Genomic DNA, 23,352 nt, shown 5'->3' on the forward strand with positions numbered 1-23,352 from the left:
GGAAACAGGAGTGGAGATGGATGGGTTCCAATTTAAGCATTGTGGTGGTGGGAGAGCTTCACCAAGAAGATATGATACGAAAGGGTAGGAGAGTGAGCCATATAGCTGCCTACAGCAAGAGCATGCAGCCAGAAATGCCAGGCAGGTTGGAAGGAGAGAGCAAGGAGGCCATTGTGACTGGAGCAGGGAAGTCCAGGAAGAGGTCAGGGAGGTTATGGGTGATCCATCAGATTCTAACCAGCTTTGTAGGCCACTGTTAAAATTTGGGTTTTTACTCTGAGTGAAATGGGAAACCTTTTCAGGGTTTTAAGCAGAGGAGGGACATAATCTGTTTCACGTTTTTAAACCATCTCTCCCGCTGCCGTGTAAAGAATAGACAAGGGAAGAAAAGTGCATTCAATCGGCTATTGCAATAATCCAGGGGAGGCATGATGGTGGTTTGCACCATGGTGGCAGGTGTGAAAGTCATAAAATTAATATTTGTTAAATTCGCGTTGCGGCATTAATTATGGCTTACATAGAATGCATCACCAATATGCATTCTGCAGTGGGTTTTTCCAGCCTGGATTTAAGGGAAGGGTAGGGAGAGGAAGGAGGAGGGATGGTTTGAGGTTACCTAGGAGACCGAGCATCATAAATCTGAAAACCTGAGATGGTTCTAGGCCTTTAGGCCTCTGGCGCAGCAATAATTCTGTGGCCGAGCCCACCAGCCGTTTCCCAATGACCATGCGCAACAGGCCAGGTGGGAGCCTATGGAAAACACAGGACTTTCGCAAAGCAGGACAAACGCATTCCGGGAATCGTAGTTCTGCGCCCTTGCGCAGGCGCAGTGGCTCTTCGCGGGCTTGCGCGCGCAGCTCCTGCAGGACCAGCTTCTAGAAGCTCATTGCGGTGGCGTTGGTCCTGACTGCGGGTGCTGATGCAGGTAGTGGTTGTCCCGGGCCCCTGATTTGGCGGCCGCGGCCAGGTCGCCGGCTGCAAGGATGCACCCGGGCTGGGTGCATCTTTGGTGGGGTGGGTGGGTGGGTGGGGAGCCGAGCGATCTCACAGTGCACTCCGATGCTGCAGCTTCTGGGGGGGGGGTGGGCACTGTCCTGAATGACGGAGCTTTCCTCCATCCCCTCCCTGCTTCCATACTCCCTTAACTTGGGTACGCGGACTTTTTCGGCGGGAAAATTCCTTTATGTGTGTGCGTGGGGGAAGGGAGCATTGCGGTGACTGCAGGATGTTTAGCAGCATCCCTAGGTCTACTCGCTAGGTAGGTACCACTAGCACTCCTCCTCCAGTCGTGATAACCACGTCTTCAGCCGCCCCCCACCCCCTTTGAGAACTTCTGCCTGCCTGCGTCACATTTTCGCGGAGCCTCTATTGTAGGCTCCCTGGAGACCTAGACGAGTGTCTTAGTCAACACAGAGCCCCAGGTGCTCAGAGCGGCGTCAGGTACGTGGTAGGTGCCTAATATTTGGCGAAGGAATAAATGACGTCATGCATTCGTGTGTGCCGGGCTCTGTGCTCAGAGGTGGGGGAATTATTGGTATACTTGCAATAGGAGGAGAGGGCTTTCACTTGCCGCAATGTAGTACATCTCAGACTGTATTTTCATCTCCTGGGTGCTCTCTGAGTGTGAGGACCCCACCAGATCTCTCCACGCTTGTCATAGTTTCCTGATCTTCAGTTATTTGCAGAATGAAAGCATGCGTGTAACACACGATGGGCTCCGTGCAAAAGAGCACTTGGGCATCAGAGAAACCTTTGTGCAAGAGCTGACAGTTGAAAGGAGTCGTTTTGAAGGATGAGTAAAGGTTTGGTAGGAGAGAAAGAAGACAGCATTTCTAGGAGAGGGAACGGCACTAGTGCGAAGGATGAAAGGGGATATAGTTTTTGTTTTGTTTTGTTTTTTGTTTTTTTTTATGGCTGCAGCATCCATCAGGGGCAGCTAGAGCTCAAGAGGTGAGGTTCTCAGAGCAGGGTCTCTAGATCATCAATACATGGCCTCTGCATTTGAACTTCACCCTGAGACAGCTGGGGAGTGATAGGTCCCTATTTTGCAAATTAGAAGGGATCCTTAGGCTGCAGCATGAGACTGGATTGAAGGTACCTGTACATTTGTAGTTTAAGTAGGATCGGGGCACCTGGGTGGCTCAGTTGGTTAAGGGTCCGACTTCTGCTCCAGTCATGATCTTGCTGTCGGTGAGTTCCAGCCCCACATCAGGCTCTGTGCTGACAGCTGAAGCCTGGAGCCTGCTTCAGATTCTGTGTCTCCCTCTCTCTCTCTGCTCTTCCCGCATTCATGTTCTGTCTCAACAATAAATAAACATTTAAAAAAAAAAGGTAGAATGGGGAGGTTTTTAAGAAATAAAACTGCCAGAACTTGGTTGTTGATTACGTGAGAAGTTTGAGAGGCAAATACGAAATCGGGCTTCTGAGTTGAACACCTGTTGGGAATATGTGGCCATTCACTGCAACAGGACAGGAGGAATAGAATAAATTTGTGACTGGATTCTCTTCTAGCAGTGTGCCTTTTCTGATGTGTTTTGCTTATGAAGAGTCTTTAGTCTGAAGAAACCGTTTTCTTGGTGGGTATCTTTAATTACCCTTAAATTAACTCCCCAGCCTTTCCCCCACAAAGAAAATTGCTCTTTAATGTAGCAGTTGGGCAGGGCTGTTGCTGGCCTCTCCGTATGTTTATGTCTGTGAACCATACCAAGAACAATGTTTTTAGAAGTAATTGTTTTACCTATTTAATATCTTTTATTTCTTGACAGTTTCTGCAAGACCATAAGCTGAATGCCTGGAACCCTTGATATTTTGCTGTCCCTAGTGCCTGTCGGTGGACTGTACTGTTAATTCACCTAGAGTCTGAAGGGGACTGTATTCCTGCTGGTGATACATTTGCAAGCTGTAGTACCTTGGACGAGATGACAGCCATCTCCCCGGACCCTCAAACTCTGGCCTCAAGTGAACCAAACAAGGTCCTAAGAATGGATACTCCTGGGGATCAAGAAGCTATCCGGAGAGGAGACGCGACTGACCCAGAGACTTTTAGACAGAGGTTCAGGTGGTTTTGTTACTCAGAAGTGGCTGGACCCAGAAAAGCCCTGAATCAGCTCTGGGAGCTCTGCATTCAGTGGCTGAGACCAGACATCCATACGAAAGAACAGATTTTAGAGCTTTTGGTGTTTGAGCAATTCCTGACCATTTTGCCTGGGGAGATCAGGATATGGGTAAAGTCACAACGTCCTGAGAGTAGTGAGGAAGTAGTGACCCTCATAGAGGATTTGACCCAAACACTTGAAGAAAAGGAAGGTGAGAATCATAGATGGTGGGAGGAAGAGGGAGTAATTTCCTCAAGGTGTGAAAGTAAACTCCTCCAAAGAAAGCAGTTGATTGCTAAAATAGGAGTCCAGGTTTGGGGTTGGGACTGGGTTTGGATCAGCCTCACGTGGTGAGCAGGTTTGGATCAGCCTCACCTTTTACTGTAGAATCTTGGGCAAGCTATGTAACCTCTCTGAACTTTCATTTTTTTTTTAATCTGTAAAAAAAGGGTTCCTGTCTGTTCTAAGTCTTTTGTGAGGGTTAAACAGGTCAAGGCATAATACTAATTTCTTTCCTCTTCCCCTTGAGTAAGAGGGACTCTTAGAACATGGGAGAGAAGGAAATTATCTGAATGTGTTTGGAGTCACAAGCATATCATCCTGCCCAGGCCTCAACTTCTGCCTCCAGCGGGTGCAGGAGCACGTTTCCAGAACGGGGCTGCCCAATAGCTGCAATGATGGAAATGTGTTCTGCATGGTTTTGCTCTTCAAATTGAACATATGAAATGTGGCGAAGGCAAATAAGGAATTGAATCTTAAATTTAAATAGCCTTACGTGGTGAGCAGCTACCCTATTAGATAATGCAGTTCACAGCCTTAAGGGAGGAACAGCTGACTTATACTTTTATGCCTACATTATTATAAATGTATAAACTATGAATTATAACTTATCATTGTAAGATATGGATAAAAAGACTTCTAGGGTGGATAGCCCTTTGAGGGCATGTGGTTCAGCTTTTATAAAATCCCTCTAATATCCTACAATGTTCCAAATATGTGTAACATATGAGTTACTGTAAGACTCAATACATATGTACAAGTTTGTATTCTACCCAGAGTTCCACAGAAGTGGCATTTACCACCACAGACTTGAATTGTGCTTGCACAGCTAAAGGTATATTCAACATTTGGGTTTCCTGACTTTCCTCTCACTTGTCTGTCATTGCAGTGTGGTGCTTCTCCAAAATTAGGGCCTCTATATGGAAGCCCCTGCAGTAAAGAAGTTCATGAATTGATTGCTTTAGCCTTCTGTAAGAACAGTGTCCTTAAAATCGTCCCTTCTTTCTCTTTGATTATATAATTCTGATTCTTAATTTCTGTTGATTGTCTAATCAATAAGCTGCCTAAAATTCTTTTCATAAGAAAGTGAAGCATGATTTAAAAAATACTTTTCTCGGGGCGCCTGGGTGGCTTGGTCGGTTAAGCGTCCGACTTCGGCTCAGGTCATGATCTCACGGTCCGTGAGTTCGAGCCCCGCGTCGGGCTCTGTGCTGACAGCTCAGAGCCTGGAGCCTGTTTCAGATTCTGTGTCTCCCTCTCTCTCTGCTCCTCCCCTGTTCATGCTCTGTCTCTCTCTGTCTCAAAAATAAATAAACGTTAAAAAAAAATTTTTTTTAAAAATACTTTTCTCTTATTAGAAGAGCTGTTGACATTGCCAGGTATGTAATATATTTAGTTGATAGTTTGGCTTCCTGATTTCAGTCTTTAGGAATCTGCTGGTGACCCCAGAAGAAGGGTCTGTTCCTGAGACCATCTTGGTTCTGTCATTCAATAAATGACTCTACAAGGCATTGTGCTAGGACTGTGAAGAAAACAAATTAACACATAAAACAAAATGCTTTTTTACCTTAAAACATCCTATGAATATTTTAAAAGAATAATTAGTATGCCATTTAAATTCATAAAACTGTAGATGTATGGATTGAATGAAATCAGTTATTGTGAGCTTAGGAATCGAAAGGCTTTTTTATGGGGTAGGGGAAAGAGCTTGGATTTTAAAAGAGTGTATCTGTGGCTTTTATCTCTGTTTTAAAGAGTAGGGAAAAACTGTTTCTTCTGACGTTTTTATCCAGAGAGACCTGTAAGAAATTCTAGTGTGAGGAACACATTTGAAAGACCAGAGTGTTCTTCTCTCCCCTTCTTAGATCCAGCCTCTCAAGAGTCTGTTATTTCTGAAGAGGAGAACCCTGAAGAAAATAAAATGGTTTCTGTCCTTCCAAGTGCTGAGTCCCGGGTAAGCTTCCCTTCACTGGTTTTCATTCTTTAGTGAATACTTACTGAGCTCCTACAGAGTGGTATAAAAATATTAGAGTAAAGAAGACAGTCTCCCTTTTCTTCACATTCTTCGAGCTCATTCTTCAGATGCTATTTTATTTCAGTTACCAGAATTTGTCACAAGTCTGACTCTAATGAAAATAACAGCTCTGTGGGGCTCCTGGGTGGCTCATTCGGTTAAGCATCGGACCTCAGCTCAGGTCATGATCTCATGGTTCATGAGTCTGAGCCCCGCCTTGGGCTCTGTGCTGACAGCTCAGAGCCTAGAGCCTGCTTCAGATTCTGTGTGTGTCTCTCTCTCTGCCCATCCCTGCTCGCACTCTGTCTCTCTCAAAAATAAATAAACATTTAAAAAAATTATAAAAACCAACAAAATATTTTTACTAAAATTCTTAAATTATTCTGGGTAAAATTAGTCAAGTGGAAATAGGGTTATATTTTCTTAACACAGTAAAACTCTAGCTGAACAGTGTTGGAAAACAAAAAGCAACTCTCCTGTAAAAAGATATGGCTGTCTAATCATGCTGCTGTTAATGAGCATTTCTTGAATATTCTAGCCAATGCAGTAAGGTAAAAAGGAAATGAGGTAAGTATTGGTGTGAAAGAGACAGACGTGTGTTATTTGCAGATGACATGGTCTATTTGTAAACCTCTGGGTATCAACTGAATAAGTACTAAAACTTGTAATAGTTGAGAAAAGTGGCTGGTTACAAGTCGATAAGCTTTCTATAGACCAATAATTATCGGTTAGAAAAAAATTCTTATTCACAATAGTAAATAATACAGCTAAAACAGACTGATAATGGCTCCCAAAAGTACACCCAGTTCTTAATCCCCAGAACCTGTGAATGTTAAGCCGATGCAAAAAGACTGTGTTTTGTGTGTTCATTAGGAGTCCATAACATTCAAGGATGTGGCTGTGAACTTTTCCAGAGGAGAGTGGAGAAAACTGGAGCCTTTTCAAAAGGAGCTCTTTAAGGAAGTGCTATTGGAGAACTTTAGGAACCTAGAATTTTTGGGTAAAGATACCTCTTCTTGATCTAACATACAAGCTGTGTATCTTTTTGTTCACTATTATTGAAAGGTAAATGCTATTAACTGTTTTGGCTGGGCATGCAGGGTTGACCATGACTGATCCTAAAAGTGTGTTCTGAAAATGTACTTTTCTGCAATGTTTTCTCCAAAAAAAAAAAAGAGTTCTGCTTTATTGAACTGGAAATGTTGAGTATCACTGTGTTGTCATCAAGGGCATACCTTCCTTGGTTTCCTCCTCATATTCCAGTGTTGATGTCTGTATGTGAAAGCTTCTCTTCCCTAGAGAACCAGAGGCTGTGTGTGAATGTTGGAACATTTTTGTTCTATGCAGAAAACAGTCATTTGGTATTCTTTTCTCTATGAGCAGGCTTTGCAGTTTCCAAATTAGATTTGATTTCCCAGCTTAAGTGGGTTGAACTGCCATGGCTGCTGGAAAAAGAAGTCTCAAAAGGCTCCAGACCAGGTGAGTTGGTGAAAAGCAGATAAGGAAATTAAAACGGTTGTTTAGCCAAGTCATTTGTGAAGAGCTTTTGAAATGTTGGGTGGGCTAGATGCTAAAATGGAAAGGTGATTAGAATATACCCCTTGCCTTCCTGGAATATTCATTTTAGTGAGGAGACTGTTGGTGTAGGTCCTCTGAGAAGTAGATGCCAAGACGTGATTAGCTATGCCAGAGACTTACTGGGGAGAATTTCAGTGAAGGAAAATGGGGATTACTGGAAGAGGCTAGAGGAGCTGTCAAGAGCATAGTGTGACTGTAACATCTGTGAATGAGAGAGGGAAGGGAGAAAGGTTGGGTAGGAAGTATCTTAGACTGCAGTGCTGCTTAAGAAAGTTTTGGCAAGGGGGCGCCTGGGTGGCTCACTTGGTTGAGCGTCCACCTCTTGATTTTGGCGCAGGTCGTGATTTCACTGTTTGTGATTTCGAGTCCCGCATTGGACTCTGTGCTGACAGCACGGAGCCTGCTTGGGACTCTCTCTCTCCCTCTCTCTCTCTGCTCTTGCCCCACTTGTGCTCTCCCTCAAAATAAATAAATTAATAAACAAACAAATAAACTTAAAAAAGCTCTGGCAAGGCCAAAAACTGGAATCACCTGCCGGTCAGATTCCTGAGTCTCCCAAGAAATGGGCTTGCCCAAGTGTCCCTGCTGTACTTGCCATGGACTGGGAGCAGCTTATGGGAAAGTGGCCTTGGCATGAATGTGGTGGTGGATATTCAGGGCAGCTGCAGGGACTGGTAAGTAAGTGTCCCAGAGTTGGAGATCTGTGAAGTGCATCTGTGTGGATGCTATAATATGGGTATCAGAACAAAAGGTGTTAGTAACGGGATGTGTACTATAATAATGCATGTGTAAGAAACAGTGGGAAATACAGGAGCGACAGCTTTTTTCACGTTTAAGTTGAATCTTGAAGGAAAAGTAGGAATTCATCCAGTGGACAACGTGTAGAGTATAATCTCATCTTTGTTAAAAGCAAAAAAATGTTACATGTACAGGTATTAAATATATAGCTATAGATAGATTTTTTTTTTAATGTCTGGAGAGCTTTCATGTTCACCCTGGTTATCTTTGAGGGATTACATTTTTTTTCTTTATCCTTCCTTTATATTTAACAATAAATGTATGAAATTTACATTTAAAAATAATTTATTACAATACTTTTTTATATTAAATAATTTCACTTAGCTCTGTTCCACCTTTTATTTTATATAATTTAAGTTTATTTATTTTGAGAGAGACAGAGAAAGGTGGGGAGGGGCGAGAGAGAGAATCCCAAGGAGGCTCTGCAGGGTCAGCACAGAGCCTGACAGGCTTGAACTCACAAAACCATGAGATAGTGACCTGAGCCAAAATCAAGAATCGGATGCTTAACTGACTGAGCTACCCAGGTGCCCCTTAGCTCTATTCCATCTTTTTAAATTTTATTTTATTTTTAATATTTTTATTTAATTTTGAGAGAGACAGAGCGTGAGCATGGGAGGGACAGAGAGAGAGGGAGACACAGAATCCAAAGGAGGCTCCAGGCTCCAAGTTGTTAGCACAGAGCCTGACACAGGGCTCGAACCCACGAACTATGAGATCATGACCTGAGCCGAAGTCCTACGCTTAACCAACTAAATCACCCAGGCGCCCCATCTCTATTCCATTTTAACCAAAGTCAACCTGTTGGCTCTTTTCAGTATAGATACACAAATAAAGAATATTATGTTTAATATAAATGATATAAACATGTACCCCTCCACCCCAGAATCATCATGTAGATGTACACCTTGTTTAAAAAGTTATTTACAACAGACTGGAGATGACGGACAAAGCAGAGTCAGTAGTTATAATTTATAAAATACTTAAGTAAATCAGCAAGGAACTGATTTTTCTGATGCTGAGTCTGTTCGAAAAATGGGTGAAGAACTTGAGCAGATAGCTGACAAAATTAAAAATAACTGACAAAACTAAAATTTAAATACCTGTAAATTTGAAAAAATTTTCCCAGTCACTGGTCAACAATGAAATATACATTTAAAGCAGCAGATCTACTTATTATCCATCAAATTTGTAAAGATCTAAAGAAAGATCATTTCACCAGAGAGGAGGACTCAAATACTTGTGTTCATCATCTCTCATATGGTGGTAAAACTTTTCTACCCTTGGTTCCATAACTCCACTTTTATGACTGTTTTCTGAATATATATTAATCATTTGATATACATTCAGTATGGGAATGTCTCAACTGTAATGCATCTAAATGATGAATTACTACTGATTCAAATTATTCTTACGAAGCATTATCCATGAGATGGGAAGGAATTATGAATGAAAAAAAGTAACACCACGTTATACATGGTTTTATTTTTAAATGTATACAAAAAATTTATTCTAAAATATAGAGAAAAGTGTCTTTAAAAAATACACAGAATTTTTAACAATGGTTAGCTTCTGGGTAATAGAATTTTTGTATTTTATAGTTAGTGCTTTGAAAAATAGTTTCATGAGGGGTATGTGGGTGGCTCCATTGGTTAAGTGTCTGATTTGGTTTTGGCTTAGGTTGTGATCTCATGGTTTTTGAATTTGAGCCCTGTTTCCGGCTTGGGAATCCTCTCTCTCTCTCTCTCTCTCTCTCTCTCTCTCTCTCTCTCTTTCTCTCTCTCTCTGCCCCTCCCCCACTCGTGCTCACCCTCTCTCTCAAAATAAATAAACATTAAAATAATAATAGTTTTACGAAAGTGACAGTGTGATCTCATGATTAAGAGCCAAGTTGAATGATGATGGCTAGTAAATGAATTCAAAGTTCTGAGAAGGGTGTAAATAGAAAATGGTATTAGAGAAGGCTGTGGAGATTGTGGGACTTGAACCCTAGGCCCTGTCAAATTTATGTGTTTGTAATAGTGAATAGTTGAATAGTGAATAGTGAATGCTTGGGATTGCATTTCAGGTAGCACAAAGACTGAGAGGATAGGATTGAGAACACTACCATAGTGTGTAGGGACAGCGAATGGATGCCTGAGTAGAGTGTATCCATAAGATTGATAGGGCCAGACTGGGGTAACGTGTGAAAGTCTAGCATAGTTGATGTTACATGTCTGTGATGTGATTAACATTTTCTATAAACTTAGTGCTATTTGGCTGCTTTGAGAAGCAGTGTAGTATAGGGATCAAAAGTATGGGCTTTGATAAACACTAAAAAATAAATAAAATGATTAAAAATAAATTATGGGCTTTGGTGCCAGACTAGATTAAAATCTGCCACTTAACATGTGACTTTGGGTAAGCTCCTTACAGTCCATGTGCCTAGGTTGTCACATCCACAAAATGGGGATAATGACAGGACCTACTTTATAGGCTTGGTGTGTAGATTAAGTGAAATACAAGTGCCGGATGTGGGACCTGGTATTTACTAAGTATTCAATAAATGTTTGCACTGTCGTCATTATTTGGAAAAAGGGTAGATTGTAGAGAGAGTGAGTTTGAACATATTACAGAAATTTGAAATGAGGGTGATAACATGCATCTTTATTTTAACTATAAAGCATAAATTCTTCATTTTCCTCAATATTTTTCCTAATCCCTATATTTACCTAGTTTTCCTATATTACTTTTTTCTTCTCTGTTTTGTAAGATTCTGAGAACTGTGCAAGCCACACACCTACTGTTCATAGTCCTTACTATTTATCTGTATTCCTGTTTCAGTCCCAAATATGATAGCTCCCTTTACTGCAACAGGACATACCCTATTTATTATTTCTTTTAGAGTGTGAACCTAGAGGTGAATTGAAGGAATCCTTTCGAAATCAAGATGCTCTCCTGGATGAATCAACTTTAAATAAAATAATAGAAAGATGCCTAATGGGTGGGGATCATGGCTTAATGGGAGAATCCCGGAAGCGTAGCAGTAAGGAATATTCACAAGGCGCAGTCACACAAAAGAAAACTCATGGGAGAGGCAGTAAGGGTGAGGAATTTGATCCAGATAAGAGCCCCTTTGGAAGTAATTTCAAACAAACCTCGGACATAATTAAACATCTGAGAGTCTACTTAAGGAAGAAATCTCGGAAGTATAATGAATGCAAGAAACCCTTCAGTTTTCATTCAGACCTTATGAACCGCAAAGAACACACTGGAGAAAAGCCACGGAAATGTAACGAAGGCAGGAAAGCCCTAGGTCACTCTTCATCTCTTACTGAACATCAGAAACATCAGAAAATGGGGAGGAATTTGGGGAGGAAGGCCCAGAAATGCAGTAACTGTGGGATAGCCTTTACACGAAGCTTGTCCCTTACTAAGAGAAGAAACTGCACTATATGTGAAAAATGTTGGAAAAATCTACATCAAGATGCATCCTCAGATAAAGATGAGGGAGCTGAGATGGGAGAGAAGACCCACAAATGTAGCAAATGTGGAAAAGCCTTCGGCTATAGTGCCTCCCTGACCAAACATAGGAGAATTCACACGGGGGAAAAACCCTATATGTGCAATGAATGTGGAAAAGCTTTCAGTGACAGTTCATCCCTCACGCCACATCACAGAACTCATAGTGGAGAGAAACCCTACAAATGTGATGATTGTGGAAAAGCTTTCACCCTGAGTGCCCACCTCATTAAACATCAGAGAGTTCATACTGGAGAAAAACCCTACAAATGTAAAGAATGTGGGAGACCCTTCAGTGACAGTTCATCTCTTATTCAACATCAGCGAATTCATACTGGAGAAAAACCCTACACGTGTAACAATTGTGGAAAGTCCTTCAGTCACAGCTCATCCCTTTCCAAACATCAGAGGATTCATACTGGAGAGAAACCCTATAAATGTGGTGAATGTGGAAAAGCCTTTAGACAGAATTCTTGCCTTACTCGACATCAGAGAATCCACACTGGAGAAAAACCCTATTTGTGTAATGACTGTGGGATGACTTTCAGCCATTTTACATCTGTCATTTATCACCAGAGGCTTCATTCGGGAGAAAAACCCTACAAGTGTACCCAGTGTGAGAAAGCCTTCCCTACCCATTCGCTCCTCAGTCGTCATCAGAGAATTCATACTGGTGTAAAACCTTATAAATGTAAAGAGTGTGGAAAATCGTTCAGTCAGAGTTCATCTCTCAATGAACATCATCGAATTCATACTGGAGAGAAGCCCTATGAATGTAACTACTGTGGAGCAACCTTCAGCCGCAGCTCAATCCTGGTAGAACACCTAAAAATTCATACTGGAAGGAGAGAATATGAATGTAACGAATGTGAAAAGACATTTAAGAGTAACTCAGGCCTCATCAGACATCGGGGATTTCACTCTGGAGAGTAGTTCTTGAAATACTGTAAGGGGGTGCGGGTGGGGGGTGGGGGTGGTGGAATCTCACCAAATTGTCCCTTGTTAAAAACCTGGGGTGTAAACTACCACAGCCTTGATCTGCAGCCACAACTTTGATGGGTTGGCAGCTAGGAAAAACACTTTTTCCCATGCACACTTCTTTGGCAAATCCTAATTTGGGTTGGTCAAGTCACATTGAAAGTGAAGAACGCAGGCGAGATGGGCAATGATTCTAAAAGGCCAAATGCAGATTTAAAAAGCAAGAAGCAGTGCACAAGACCCACTTAACCATTTCTCTTCAAGAGGTTTCTCTTAGCTTCTAGCAAGAACTGGTCGAATTCTGTTCCAGTTTGCCAACCACCTCGCTATATCGCCTTGGGGCATGTCATTTGCCCTTTCTAAATTTGAGTTTCTTTACTGGTACAATGAAGTGGCTGAGGCTCATGATTTCTGAGTTTACCTCTGATCCTCTCTGAAGCTGTGGGAATAAGCTAAACACTTGGCTCGTTGGAATTTTCAAGTTTCTGTGGTAGGAAATTACTCAAGAGCCTGAGCTTCTAGCATAGTGAGAACGAAGTATACTCTTGGAATACTTGATGCCAAATCCCTAGACTGTCAGCAGGAACAAGTCAGTGAAGCTCACGCAGGTGTGTTTTCAGGGAGCGTTTTAATTGGACAAAGTCTCCCAACCTGTTTTTTCCTCTGGACTTTGAGTAAGGGGCTTAGGAATCTAGAGGGCATGCGTGGGAGCCATCTCAGCCATGAGAGTACCAGTCCTCGGAAAATAGGTTGGGGGCTGGGGAGGGGGGTGGTAGGGGAAGAAATGGGTGCTGAAAGCAGAGCTATTCTGGATGGATTGTCTTTTGCAAAACAGAATTATATTTTTTTAAAAGTTTGCTTATAGTAAGTATAGCTCCTTGTAATTGGAGTGCAAACATTGTGTATGGCAAAGGTCACGAGCTAAGAATGGGCCATTTGATATGGTTTCGTTGGTCTGCACGATAAGGGGTGTGTGTATGTGTGTTGGTGGAGTTGTCACCATTTAAAAATTAGATTTCATATTTAAAAAAATAAAGGCTTGCCTTGAAAAATTGCAAGGGGTGACCACACTGGCCCATATTTCAGTGGAGTAGTCAGCTGGTTTGGGGTGGTGCCTGCTGCCTTTACATGGGGAATCCACTCTTCTACTTGCCAAGTTCTCTCGTTTATAGGACCTGACTTGCCCACTATAGGAACTTGATACTGTGATCCTCTACCATCTGGAGAATGCAGATTCTAAAATCTAAAGAGACTCTATTGATACTGATATTCAGGAAAAGAATGTAGAAATCAAAAAAATAACTTTTCAGTTACATTTTCTTGTTGAAACTGGACCTGAAAGGAATAGAGTGTGCAGATACTAGTGGATTGTTCCTTAGAAATCTCATTGGTGGAGTGTGAATAACAATTTCTAACTGGAAAAGGAACTAGAACCCTGAGTCCATTTGGGTTACGTCTCAGGTGATAGGGTTCTGGAGGTGCCCTATTGATTCAACAGTGGTACTAAAAAGTTCCTCAAGTTGAAGTTTGAGGCAGCTGTTATATGAAAGAGAATGAAACCAGAAAACTTTTGGCTTATGGAAGAAGATCTTTCATGCTTACTGGAGACTCAGCAATATTTGCTGTGATTTAATAGGTGTGGGTTTGCAATGCTACCTCTGGATTATACTGTTGGTTTCTTCCTTGTACCCCAACTCTCCCCACCCCAAAGCTTGTAGTTCAGATACTGCTGAGTGGTAAATTGATCTGCATAGTTAATTGCTCAGTGGACCAACCAGAGACATTCTAGCCATGAAAGGAATATGGTTTATGAGAATCATTCAATCTGGTCTCAGTGTTTTTTGTGAACATACATAAACCCTGGTTTGGTTTTTTTTTTCCGAAAAGATAGAGTATGTGAAGGGAAGTATTTAAAATTCTTGAGAAGAGGCTTGTTCCAGGATGTTTACCAACATTCTCCAACATTCATAAGAGGATGTTTTATACCATTGTTGGGAATCTGGAACGTAGTTTTTTTTAACAAGTTTTTTGGGGTGTAAGTTTCATATAAAAGTCATTTCAAGGGTATAATTGAGTTTTGGCAGATTCACTGAGTTGTGCAATCATCACCGTAATCCATTTTTAGAACATTTTATAACCTCAGATCCCTCGTGCCTGTTTACAGTTAATCCCTATGCCTACTCTTAGTCCCAGGCAACCACTAATCAGTTTACGCTGTCCATAGAGTTGCCTTTTCTGGACATTTTATACAAATGGGGTCATATGTGGTCTTTTGTTTTTCATTAACATGTTTCTAATTTCATATTATAGCGTATCAGTCCGTTATTTTTATTGTTAAATAATACCCTATTTTATGGGTATACCCTATTTTGTCCATTCACCAGTTGAAGGACATTTGGGTTGTTTACAATTTTTGGCTGTTAAAAAGAATGCTGCTTTGAACATTGATGTGTAAGTCTTTGTGTAGACATGTCTTCATTTTTCTTAGGTAGATGCCTGAGTGGCTGACTCATCTGGTAAATTTTTGTTTAACTTTTTAAGAAATTGCCAAATTGTCTTCTCAAGCGAGTACATCATGTTGCATTCTGAGCAGCACTGTATGGTCCCATACAATCTGGGAAATACAGATCCTAAAATCTAAAGAGATTCCATTGACAGAAAAATTCCGGAAAAGAATGTAAAAATCATACAGAGTGACTCTTCAGTTAAGTTTTCATTGTAAAATTACACCTCAAAGGAATAGAGTGTGTAGATATTAGTGGATTATTTCTTAAGAATTTCATTGACAGAGTCTGAATAATAATTTCTAACTGATGAGGCAGCTGAAGCCTTGAGTCTGTCAGGTGTCTCTACATCCTCACTGACCCTGGTTATATTATCTGTTTTTATGAGAGCCCTCCTAGGTATTTGAAATGGTATCTCTTTGTGGTTTTAATTTGCATTTCCCTGGTGGCTAATGATGGTGAGAGTCTTGTCATGCGCTCTTTAACTATTTATAAATCTTTGGGAAAATATTTATTCAAGTGTTTTTTTTTTCCATTTAAAAAATTGCCTTATTGAGTTGTCATGGTTTTTAGTCTATGTAAAAGTCTTCTCTCCAGTATGAACTCTCTAAATACCATGTACTAGCCACAGAGAGAGACCTCAAACCCTGCTGCATGGTATTTATCAAAAGCTTGCTTTCAGTAACTACTTCTGTGTAATTGCCTAAAGGATATTTGATCCGGGCCATCCTCCAAGTACTTAAATTCATTTTTATGCCCTATCAGCTCATCAAGAGATTTTAAACTTTTTTTGATTCCTTATAGATTTGTTTTTATTAACCAGTATTTGACTTTATGCTTTTTATATACATTGATGGGTATTAAAATCAGCCCTTTAAGACATTCTAATTTAAAATGCAGATCTTGCTTTTAAAAATGTTTCTTCTTCCGGAGTTTCTGTTGAAGAAACTTCTTTCAGCTCACAGGACAAGATAAAAGCTTCTCCTGTCAGTGAGTCTACTTTTATTTACTTATTTTTGAGTTAGTTTTTAGTGTGGTAAAATACACAGAACATAAAGTTGAGCCTTTTAGCCCTTCTTGGGAGTACAATTCGGTGGCATGAAGTGCATTCACATTGTTGTGTAATCTTCATGACTGTCTATCTCCAGAACTTTTCTGTCATCCTAAATGGACACTTATTAAACAGTTACTCCTCATTCTGTCCTGCCCACAGCCCCTGGTGACCACTATTTTACTTGCTGTCTCTCTGAATTTGAATATTTGTCTTTTTGTGTCTGATTTCTTACACTTAGTATAATGTTTTTAAGGTTCATGATACGGCATGTGTCAAAATTTCATTACTTCTCAAGGCTGAATGATGTTCCATTGTATGGATGTACCATATTTTGTTCATTCATCCATCCACGGACATTTGGGTTGTTTCCACCATTTTGGCTATCGTTAGTGGTATAAAATAGAGTCTCTAGTTCTAAGCAGATGTTCTTAATGGCATCTAGAATGGTGATCCATTCCAGAAAGTTTTCCATTTACTCTGCCGAGGTCCATCAGAGGAATCACTATATGTGGCAGCTATAGCCTTACAAAACGTGTGTGTTAAATAAATAATAAGACCTGGAAGTTGAAATTAGTCCTTGATCCAGGGGCTGCAGAGTAGATACTGTTAGCAGTGATAAAAACAAGTCTTATACATCTTCGTGAGAGCTCTTGGGTGACCAGGTAAATTGTCTTTGAGCAGTAATACTTTGAAGGAATTTTTTTTTTCTGAGCAGATCTCAATAATGGACTTAGAAAATTGAGTAAAAACCATGTGGTAGGGTTGCCTGGGTGGCTCAGTCAGTTAAGGATCCGACTCTTGATTTCAGCTCAGGTCATGATCTCAAGGTTATGGGATTGAGCCTCACGTGGGGCTCTGTGCAGACAGTAGGGAGCCTGTTTGGAATTCTCTCTCCCTCTCCCATGGCCCTGCCCCCGCTCGCACGCGCATGCTGTCTCGCTCTCAAAAAACAAAACAAAACCATCTTGTAAACAGTTGTGTTGTCATCCAGGTTTTGTTGTTTCATGTATAGAGCACAGGCAGAGAAGATTTAGTGTGATTCTTAAGGGCCCTAGGATTTTCGGAATGGTAAATGAGCATTGGTTTCAACTTGCAGTCACCAGCTGCATTAGTCACCAAATGAGAGTTAGCCTTTCCCTTGAGCCAGGCACTGACTTCTCTCTAGTTATGAAAATCCTAGGTGGCGTTTTCTTATAAGACCGTTTGGTCTGTATTGAAAATCGTTTGTTTAATGTAGCCACCTTCGTTAATTGTCTTGCTAGATCTCCTGGATAACTTCCTGCAGCTTCCACATCAGCATGTGCTGCTTCGCTTGCTGTTAAGGAGACAGCTTCTTTCCTTAAACCTCATGAACCAGTCCCTCCTAGCTTCAAACTTTTCTTTCTGCAGCTTCCTCGCCTCTCTCAGCTTTCAGAGAATTGAGGGGAGTTAGAGTCTTGCTCTGGATTAGGCTTTGGCTTAAAGGAATGTTATTGGTTTGATCTTCATATCAGCAGTAAGGCTGCCTTGCTTTCTTATTCATGTACTTACGGGAGCGCTGCTTTTAATTTCCTTCAAAAAACGTTTCCTTTGTGTTCATAACTTGGCTAACTGGGGCAAGAGGCCTAGCTTTTGGCCTATCAGCTTTCAACATGCCTGCCTTATTAAGCTTAATCATTTCTAGCTTTTGATGGAAAGTGAGAAATGTGTGACTCTTTCACTTGAGCACTTCGAGGCCACTGGAGGGTTATTAATTGGCCTAATTTGAGTATCATGTCTCAGGGAATAATGAGGCCAGAAGACAGGGAGATGGGGACAGAGGGTCGATGGAGCAGTCAGAAACCTGCACAGCGTTTATCGTTGGTGTTCGTTGTCTTACGTGGGTGTGGTTCTTGGCACCCCAAGACAATTACATGAGTAACATTGAAGATCACTGATCATAGTTTACCATAACAGCTATAATAATAATGGGAAGGTTTAAAATTTTCTGAGAATTCCCAAAATGAGACACATAAAACGAGCAAATGCTGTTTGAAAAATGGTGCTGGTAGACGTGCTCAACACAGGTTGCCACAGATCTTCAGTCTGTGAAAACAAAAAACACCACACACTATCTGTGAAGCACAATTAAATGAGATATGCCTAGGTTCATTTTCACAAATGCTACGTTTATTAATGCTTCATATATACAGTGCACTTTAAGAGATGAATGAATATTCCCCAGAATATTCCTGCAGAAATCCAGTCTTCTGTGTAAGACTGATGTGTGTTGGAGGGCAGGTAGGATGCAGGTCACAATATGGTTGCATTTAACAGCGAAAATGAACTGTGTTCATTGCTAAAAATGAAATGTAAACATAGCACGTGGGAACACCCAGGAAAGGTGGCTCTGGTGCTTGGGGATAGGAGTCCGTTGTGTTCCTTGCTGCCACGGTGCAGGCCCTGCATTGTAAAGACCTTTCTTTCCAGCCCTGGTGAGGAGTTTGTGTTTTGTTACCAGGGCAGTGGGGAACCAGTAGAGGTTCTTCATGTGTGCATGTGTTTGCTGATAGAGAACTTCTGTTTTTGCTGCTTTTTTTGTTTTGTGCTTTCCTCAGAATTGTTTCTCCATTGTGGAACAGCTTGATGCAAAGAGAGAAACAAAAATTTTAAGATTCTGGAAATACACTGTCAAATTGTTGTCTATACAGGATAGCACGTTCATAGGGTCTCTCCTTTCTGTGGAAATATGGATGTCTCTATGATCTGATGTAAGGGATCTTTTCCCCAAACCAGGGCACTTGTGAAATGTCTCTCTTGAGTTAATCTGATGCTTAGTAAGTTGCAAATTACTAGCAAAATATTTCCTACCCTGAGAACATTGGTGAGATCTCTCTGCTGGGCTCTCTCTCTCATAGGTTCTAAGGTTGAGAGGTCCTTCCAGGTTAGAGTCTTCAGGTCTCTACCCCTACAGAGTGGTTCTGATAATCTACAAGCTTTGCTAAATATCTGCAGCTCTTCTGGGTTTTTTTGCCATTGGTATTCAAGATGTTTGTCAAGATGTCCCGTATAAAATGAGACCAAGGAGAGCATTCCTCTAAAGTAGTAATTAATGGATGCATAATCCCTAGTTTTTTCTCTTTGAAGAATCTTCATTTTTCTCACTGGATTTGCCAAACTCATCAGAACCTTCCTTTAGCTCTCAAAGCATCTTTAAGACCATTGTTTTAAAGGTCTTGTCTGGCAAGTGTGACCTCTGGGCTTTCCAAGGTACATTTTCTGTTGATTTATTTTATTCCTTTGAATGGGTCATACTTTTTTGTCTCTTTGTATGCCTTGTGATTTTTTTGGTTGTTGTTGAAAACGCAACATTTGAATCTTACAGTACGGTAGCTCTGGAAATCAGGCTTTCCCTCTTTTCAGAGTTGTCTTTTTTATTGTCTTAGCATGTCTCTGTGCTGGGGATCAGTCTGTGAATGCTTAAGCTTTTCTCAGCTCTCTTCTGACTCTGTATTTCCCTGGGAGGAGTCCATGGTATTCTAAATTCTCCCATATATCAAATTTTTTCTCAATGTCTAAAAAAAACCCAGGTCCTGTCCCTTAATCCTCTGGAAGCTACTTGAGCCAGTGGGGGTTGGAAGAATGGTAGTTGGCTTCTGTGCTCTTCCTTCATGATCAGAAGCGGCCACCCACAGTCCGAACCCAGCACTCCGACATTTAGAGACAGAGGTTTTTATTACTTCCTCTGGCACCAGCAAGCCCAACTACAGATGTGGGTTTCGTCTCCACAGCTGCCTCCCCCTGGGCTGGCCAATAGAGAATGAGTGGCTCCTACTGTCCTGAAGGCTAGAATCCACCACTAATCATTGCAGTTTACCAGTCAAGAGTTCCCCTGGGAGCTGTAAGTTTTAAAATAGACTTCCTCTATTCCAGAATTATCACTAGCTACCTTTTTCCAGTACAGTTGTTGTCTACGTGGACAGATGGGTTCCTGGCTCTTCCTTCTCCGCCATCTTCCCTGTCATCACTTCCTTCATGTCTTTGATCTTTATCTTGCTTTCTGGAAATTTTCGTTAGCTTTATCTTGCAACTCTACTACTAAGTGTTTTGAATGTTTTATTTGTGTTGTCGCATTTATAATTCTAAGTGCATTTTCTGATTCTCTTTTCCTTTTTTGTTTCATGGGTGAATTTCTTTTCTCTGAGGATGCTAATATAGTGTCTTTATTCCATGTTCTTCTGCTCCCTGCATTATCTGTCTTTGCTCCGAGTTGCTTTTAACCTGTTTTCTCTCTTTCACATTGGAGGCTTTCCTCAAATGTCTGGAGAGCTTTGACTATTCACATTTAAGAAGAGGGCTCTACCTGGTTCAGATTCTGTGTCTCCCTCTCTCTCTGACCCTCCCCCATTCATGCTCTGTCTCTCTCTGTCTCAAAAATAAATAAACATTAAAAAAAAAATTAAAAAAAAAAAAAGAGGGCTCTAAAGAGCTGACTGGAAGGTATTTCATTTAGTGCATGCAGCACTGTCCGATAGCATAATGTGAGCCACACATGTAATTTCAAATTTTCTAGTAGCTGCTTTTAAAAAGCAAAGCAGATGAGGTGAACAATATATTTTAGAGACATATTATTTCAACATACAACCAGTGTAAAAATTGACGAGACATATTTTTTGCATTGTCTCCAAAACCCAGTGTATAATTGTATAAAAGTTGCAGCACATCTTAATTCATACACTAAATTTTTCCTTTGAAGTACTTGATCTATATTTAGATTTATAAAACTTAGCATTGAAAAGTAGATTCACCTAGTTCTTCCAAACATATCTTGATGTTAATGTACTTAAAGTTTTCCAATAACTGGATCAAATATCAAAAACATTACTTTGATACTTGCATCCACATTGACAAAACTGCTCGTTGTTTTATTGAAAGAATTGATTTGATTTTGAAGCAAAAGCAATCATTTTGAAAATTATTTAAGTAAACTCACTAACTCTTGTGTCCACTCAGTATCGTGAACATCAAATTTGGCAAAATATTGCATGAAATGGAAATAAAACTAAGTTTATCCAATCAACAAACCATTCTTCACATTTGCCTTTTTCTTTTTTGGCAGCCAACTTCCACAGAATACTATTGATTACATTTAAAATTTACATATTGACCAATGTTAGAAAAATGTGTAAAATTGTCATTTTTTAATTTGTATTATGAAGTGTTTCAATTTTAACTAAATTATTTTACCTAAGTAGGTACAAGTTTTTCTTGTTCTAAGGAGTTTCATATTTAGCTCATTCGCATGCAGCGTTCAGTTAAGGAGAAATATGAATCACACTGCCACTTTTTGTCCATGATTTTTGAATATATGGCAAGCATTCCTTTCATTTTAAGAAAACCTTAAATTGAAATTCCTAGTACAGGAAATCTTTGTAAAAATTCTTTTCTAACTCAACCAAGGAACATTGGTAGAGAACACAAGATCATTAAAAACATTATCCTCACCAGTTCCATAACCTGGCAATGATAATTTTATAGCATTTGCGCATTATATACTGAAGAATTTTAACATCTGTATTCTTGACTCTCTTTAAGAGTCTCCTTGAGAAAACTGAACACAAATATTTTCAAGAGTTATCAGACACTGGAACAAAGCAATGAGGGAAACATCATTCTCTTGCTTTAAAATTCTAATACAGCTGGTCTTTTGACTTAACATAGCTGGAGTCTCATTCTTATGATAGAAACTCGTTTTTCTGTCTCTAGCTGAAATTCTTCTTTGACAGATGGAAAAATGTCAAAAATACCTGTCATGAGTTTGAGTTTTTAGGCAATGAATTGACATTTCTTTGTAAATTTGGATGTTCTTTGAGACAGAATGTACCAGATTTTCAATGGGCACTGTCTTAGTACATGACTCATCCAAAGCTAAAAGTAAATACTTGGAACTTTCTGAATTTTAAATCAATTGATCTTTGATAGTATTAGAAACTTCTTGTATTCTATGAACAACTTTGTTTAGAGAGTTAATTGAAAATTTCAATTTTTGTAAATGTCTTTTTAAGTCTTTCATAATTTCTAACTAAATTACCATAACTACCATAATTTCTTTTTATCGTCTCTCCATCTAAGATTTCTTGTGTGTGTGTTAAAGAATTCAACTATTGTATAGCTGGCCAAGTTGGCAAGTTCAAAATCCTGTTAAAAACTGTTTAAATTTTTTTGATGGAAATTGCTCATTTCATATAACTAATTTTGTGGAATTTTTTTTTTTTTTTTTTTTGCTGTTAGAATACTTAAACTCACTAGATTGTTGCTGAAAATGACAAATATTAGCTATTGTCTTAAATACTGTCTCCTGTATCTAACACATTTGTATACAACAAACAGCTTCTTCATTTTGCTGTGCCTGCAGTAAGTTGCAATGGCCATTCATCGACTGTGCACTATACCCTCTCCCCTTTTGTCTTTCCTGTACTAGTTGTAGTACTAGCTTCTGTATTGCACTGAATTCTGCCTCAGTAACATGCCTTCATTTTGAAATTTAAATATTTTCCCTTATTTTTTTATTTAGAAAAAAGTTACAATTAAAATAGTATCTCAGTTGGTGGTTAGGAGTTGCATAGATGTCACTGTAACTGTGCTGTCTGCATAGGTATGCTTTAACTTGTGCTAGCTACATAACATGCCCAAGTAAACACATTGTGATGTTCTTTCAGTGCATAGAAGAAAATCATCTGAACTGAAACAATCCGTTGATAACTGTGTAGATTGAAGTGTTTATCTGTAATACTAGAAATAATGCACGTCCCTCTACAAGCATTACAGTACAACATCCTATGCGATGCAACAGTTAAAGTGAATTGTAGTTCTACAAAAACAATAAAGTTGTGTTTAATGGAAAAACATTGACTCTGCTTCAGTTTTTTAAGCCTCAGAATGTGGCACTGTCTGTACCTGCAGTCCTAAGAAGCCTTCAGCAGCTACCATATTGGACAGTACAGAGTCAGAGTAAGCAGCACTAGCCACAGAGAGCCCAGCAGATCAAAGTGCTTAACTGATAACCGTTCATTTCCCAGGCAGGTATCCTACATTGTGTTGCATTCCAGTGTTTTGTAGCTGTACCATCTGGAGGTCCCAGAAGCAGAGAAAGCCAGAATGTGGAGCATTATATACATGGGTCCCAAATGGGTGCCACGGTGTCCCAGGTCACTATAGAGAATTCTTAGGGGATTCCAGGATATTTTAAATTTTAGGGAAACACAGATACAACTATTGCGCATAGTACCAGATACTACTGTCTTATTATTTGGATCTTATTTAGCACATGGGACAGTTTGGTATTTCTTTTCTTGTGAAAAGACGATTGTGGTGCTAAGAATGCTCTAACCAAGAAACTTTGGGAACATGTAGCTTAGAAATCACTTCCTTGCTCTCCCATTGGCCAGAAATCAGTCACATGACACTAACTGCAAAGGAGGCTGGGAAATTGTCTTGCCCTCATTGTGAGCACATAGATTGCTTCTGCCACTATTTGTCCTGATCACTATACCCTTTCATTCTCCCCGCCCACCCTCCTGCTCCCCCCCCCCC

The 23,352-nt window shown here is 40.2% G+C and overlaps 1 protein-coding gene across 2 annotated transcripts; it reads left to right on the plus strand.

Moving 5' to 3' along the window:
- Positions 1-704: 704 nt before the first annotated feature.
- ZNF483 (zinc finger protein 483) lies at positions 705-22,650 on the plus strand. 2 transcript variants are annotated; one of them, XM_042913206.1, is made up of 7 exons: positions 705-925; positions 2,766-3,306; positions 5,240-5,328; positions 6,262-6,388; positions 6,772-6,867; positions 10,649-12,211; positions 19,551-22,650. In XM_042913206.1, exons 2-6 carry the CDS (start codon positions 2,919-2,921, stop codon positions 12,196-12,198), a joined length of 2,250 nt encoding a protein of 749 aa, XP_042769140.1. In that variant the 5' UTR covers positions 705-925; positions 2,766-2,918; the 3' UTR covers positions 12,199-12,211; positions 19,551-22,650. The 2 variants fall into 2 exon arrangements, with proteins under 2 accessions (XP_042769140.1, XP_042769141.1); XM_042913207.1 differs by lacking the exon at positions 705-925 and adding an exon at positions 1,371-1,440.
- Positions 22,651-23,352: the final 702 nt, after the last annotated feature.

This window comes from Panthera leo, chromosome D4 (genome assembly GCF_018350215.1).
Source record: "Panthera leo isolate Ple1 chromosome D4, P.leo_Ple1_pat1.1, whole genome shotgun sequence".
Classification (NCBI taxonomy): Eukaryota; Metazoa; Chordata; class Mammalia; order Carnivora; family Felidae; genus Panthera; species Panthera leo.

Excerpts from the sequence above, each read along its gene's own strand:
- ZNF483 (XM_042913206.1), top strand. The coding sequence starts at position 2,919 with ATGACAGCCATCTCCCCGGACCCTCAAACTCTGGCCTCAAGTGAACCA. Across the intron at positions 5,329-6,261 it reads TTCCAAGTGCTGAGTCCCGG|GAGTCCATAACATTCAAGGA; the intron begins GTAAGCTTCCCT and ends TGTGTTCATTAG. Across the intron at positions 6,389-6,771 it reads TAGGAACCTAGAATTTTTGG|GCTTTGCAGTTTCCAAATTA; the intron begins GTAAAGATACCT and ends CTCTATGAGCAG.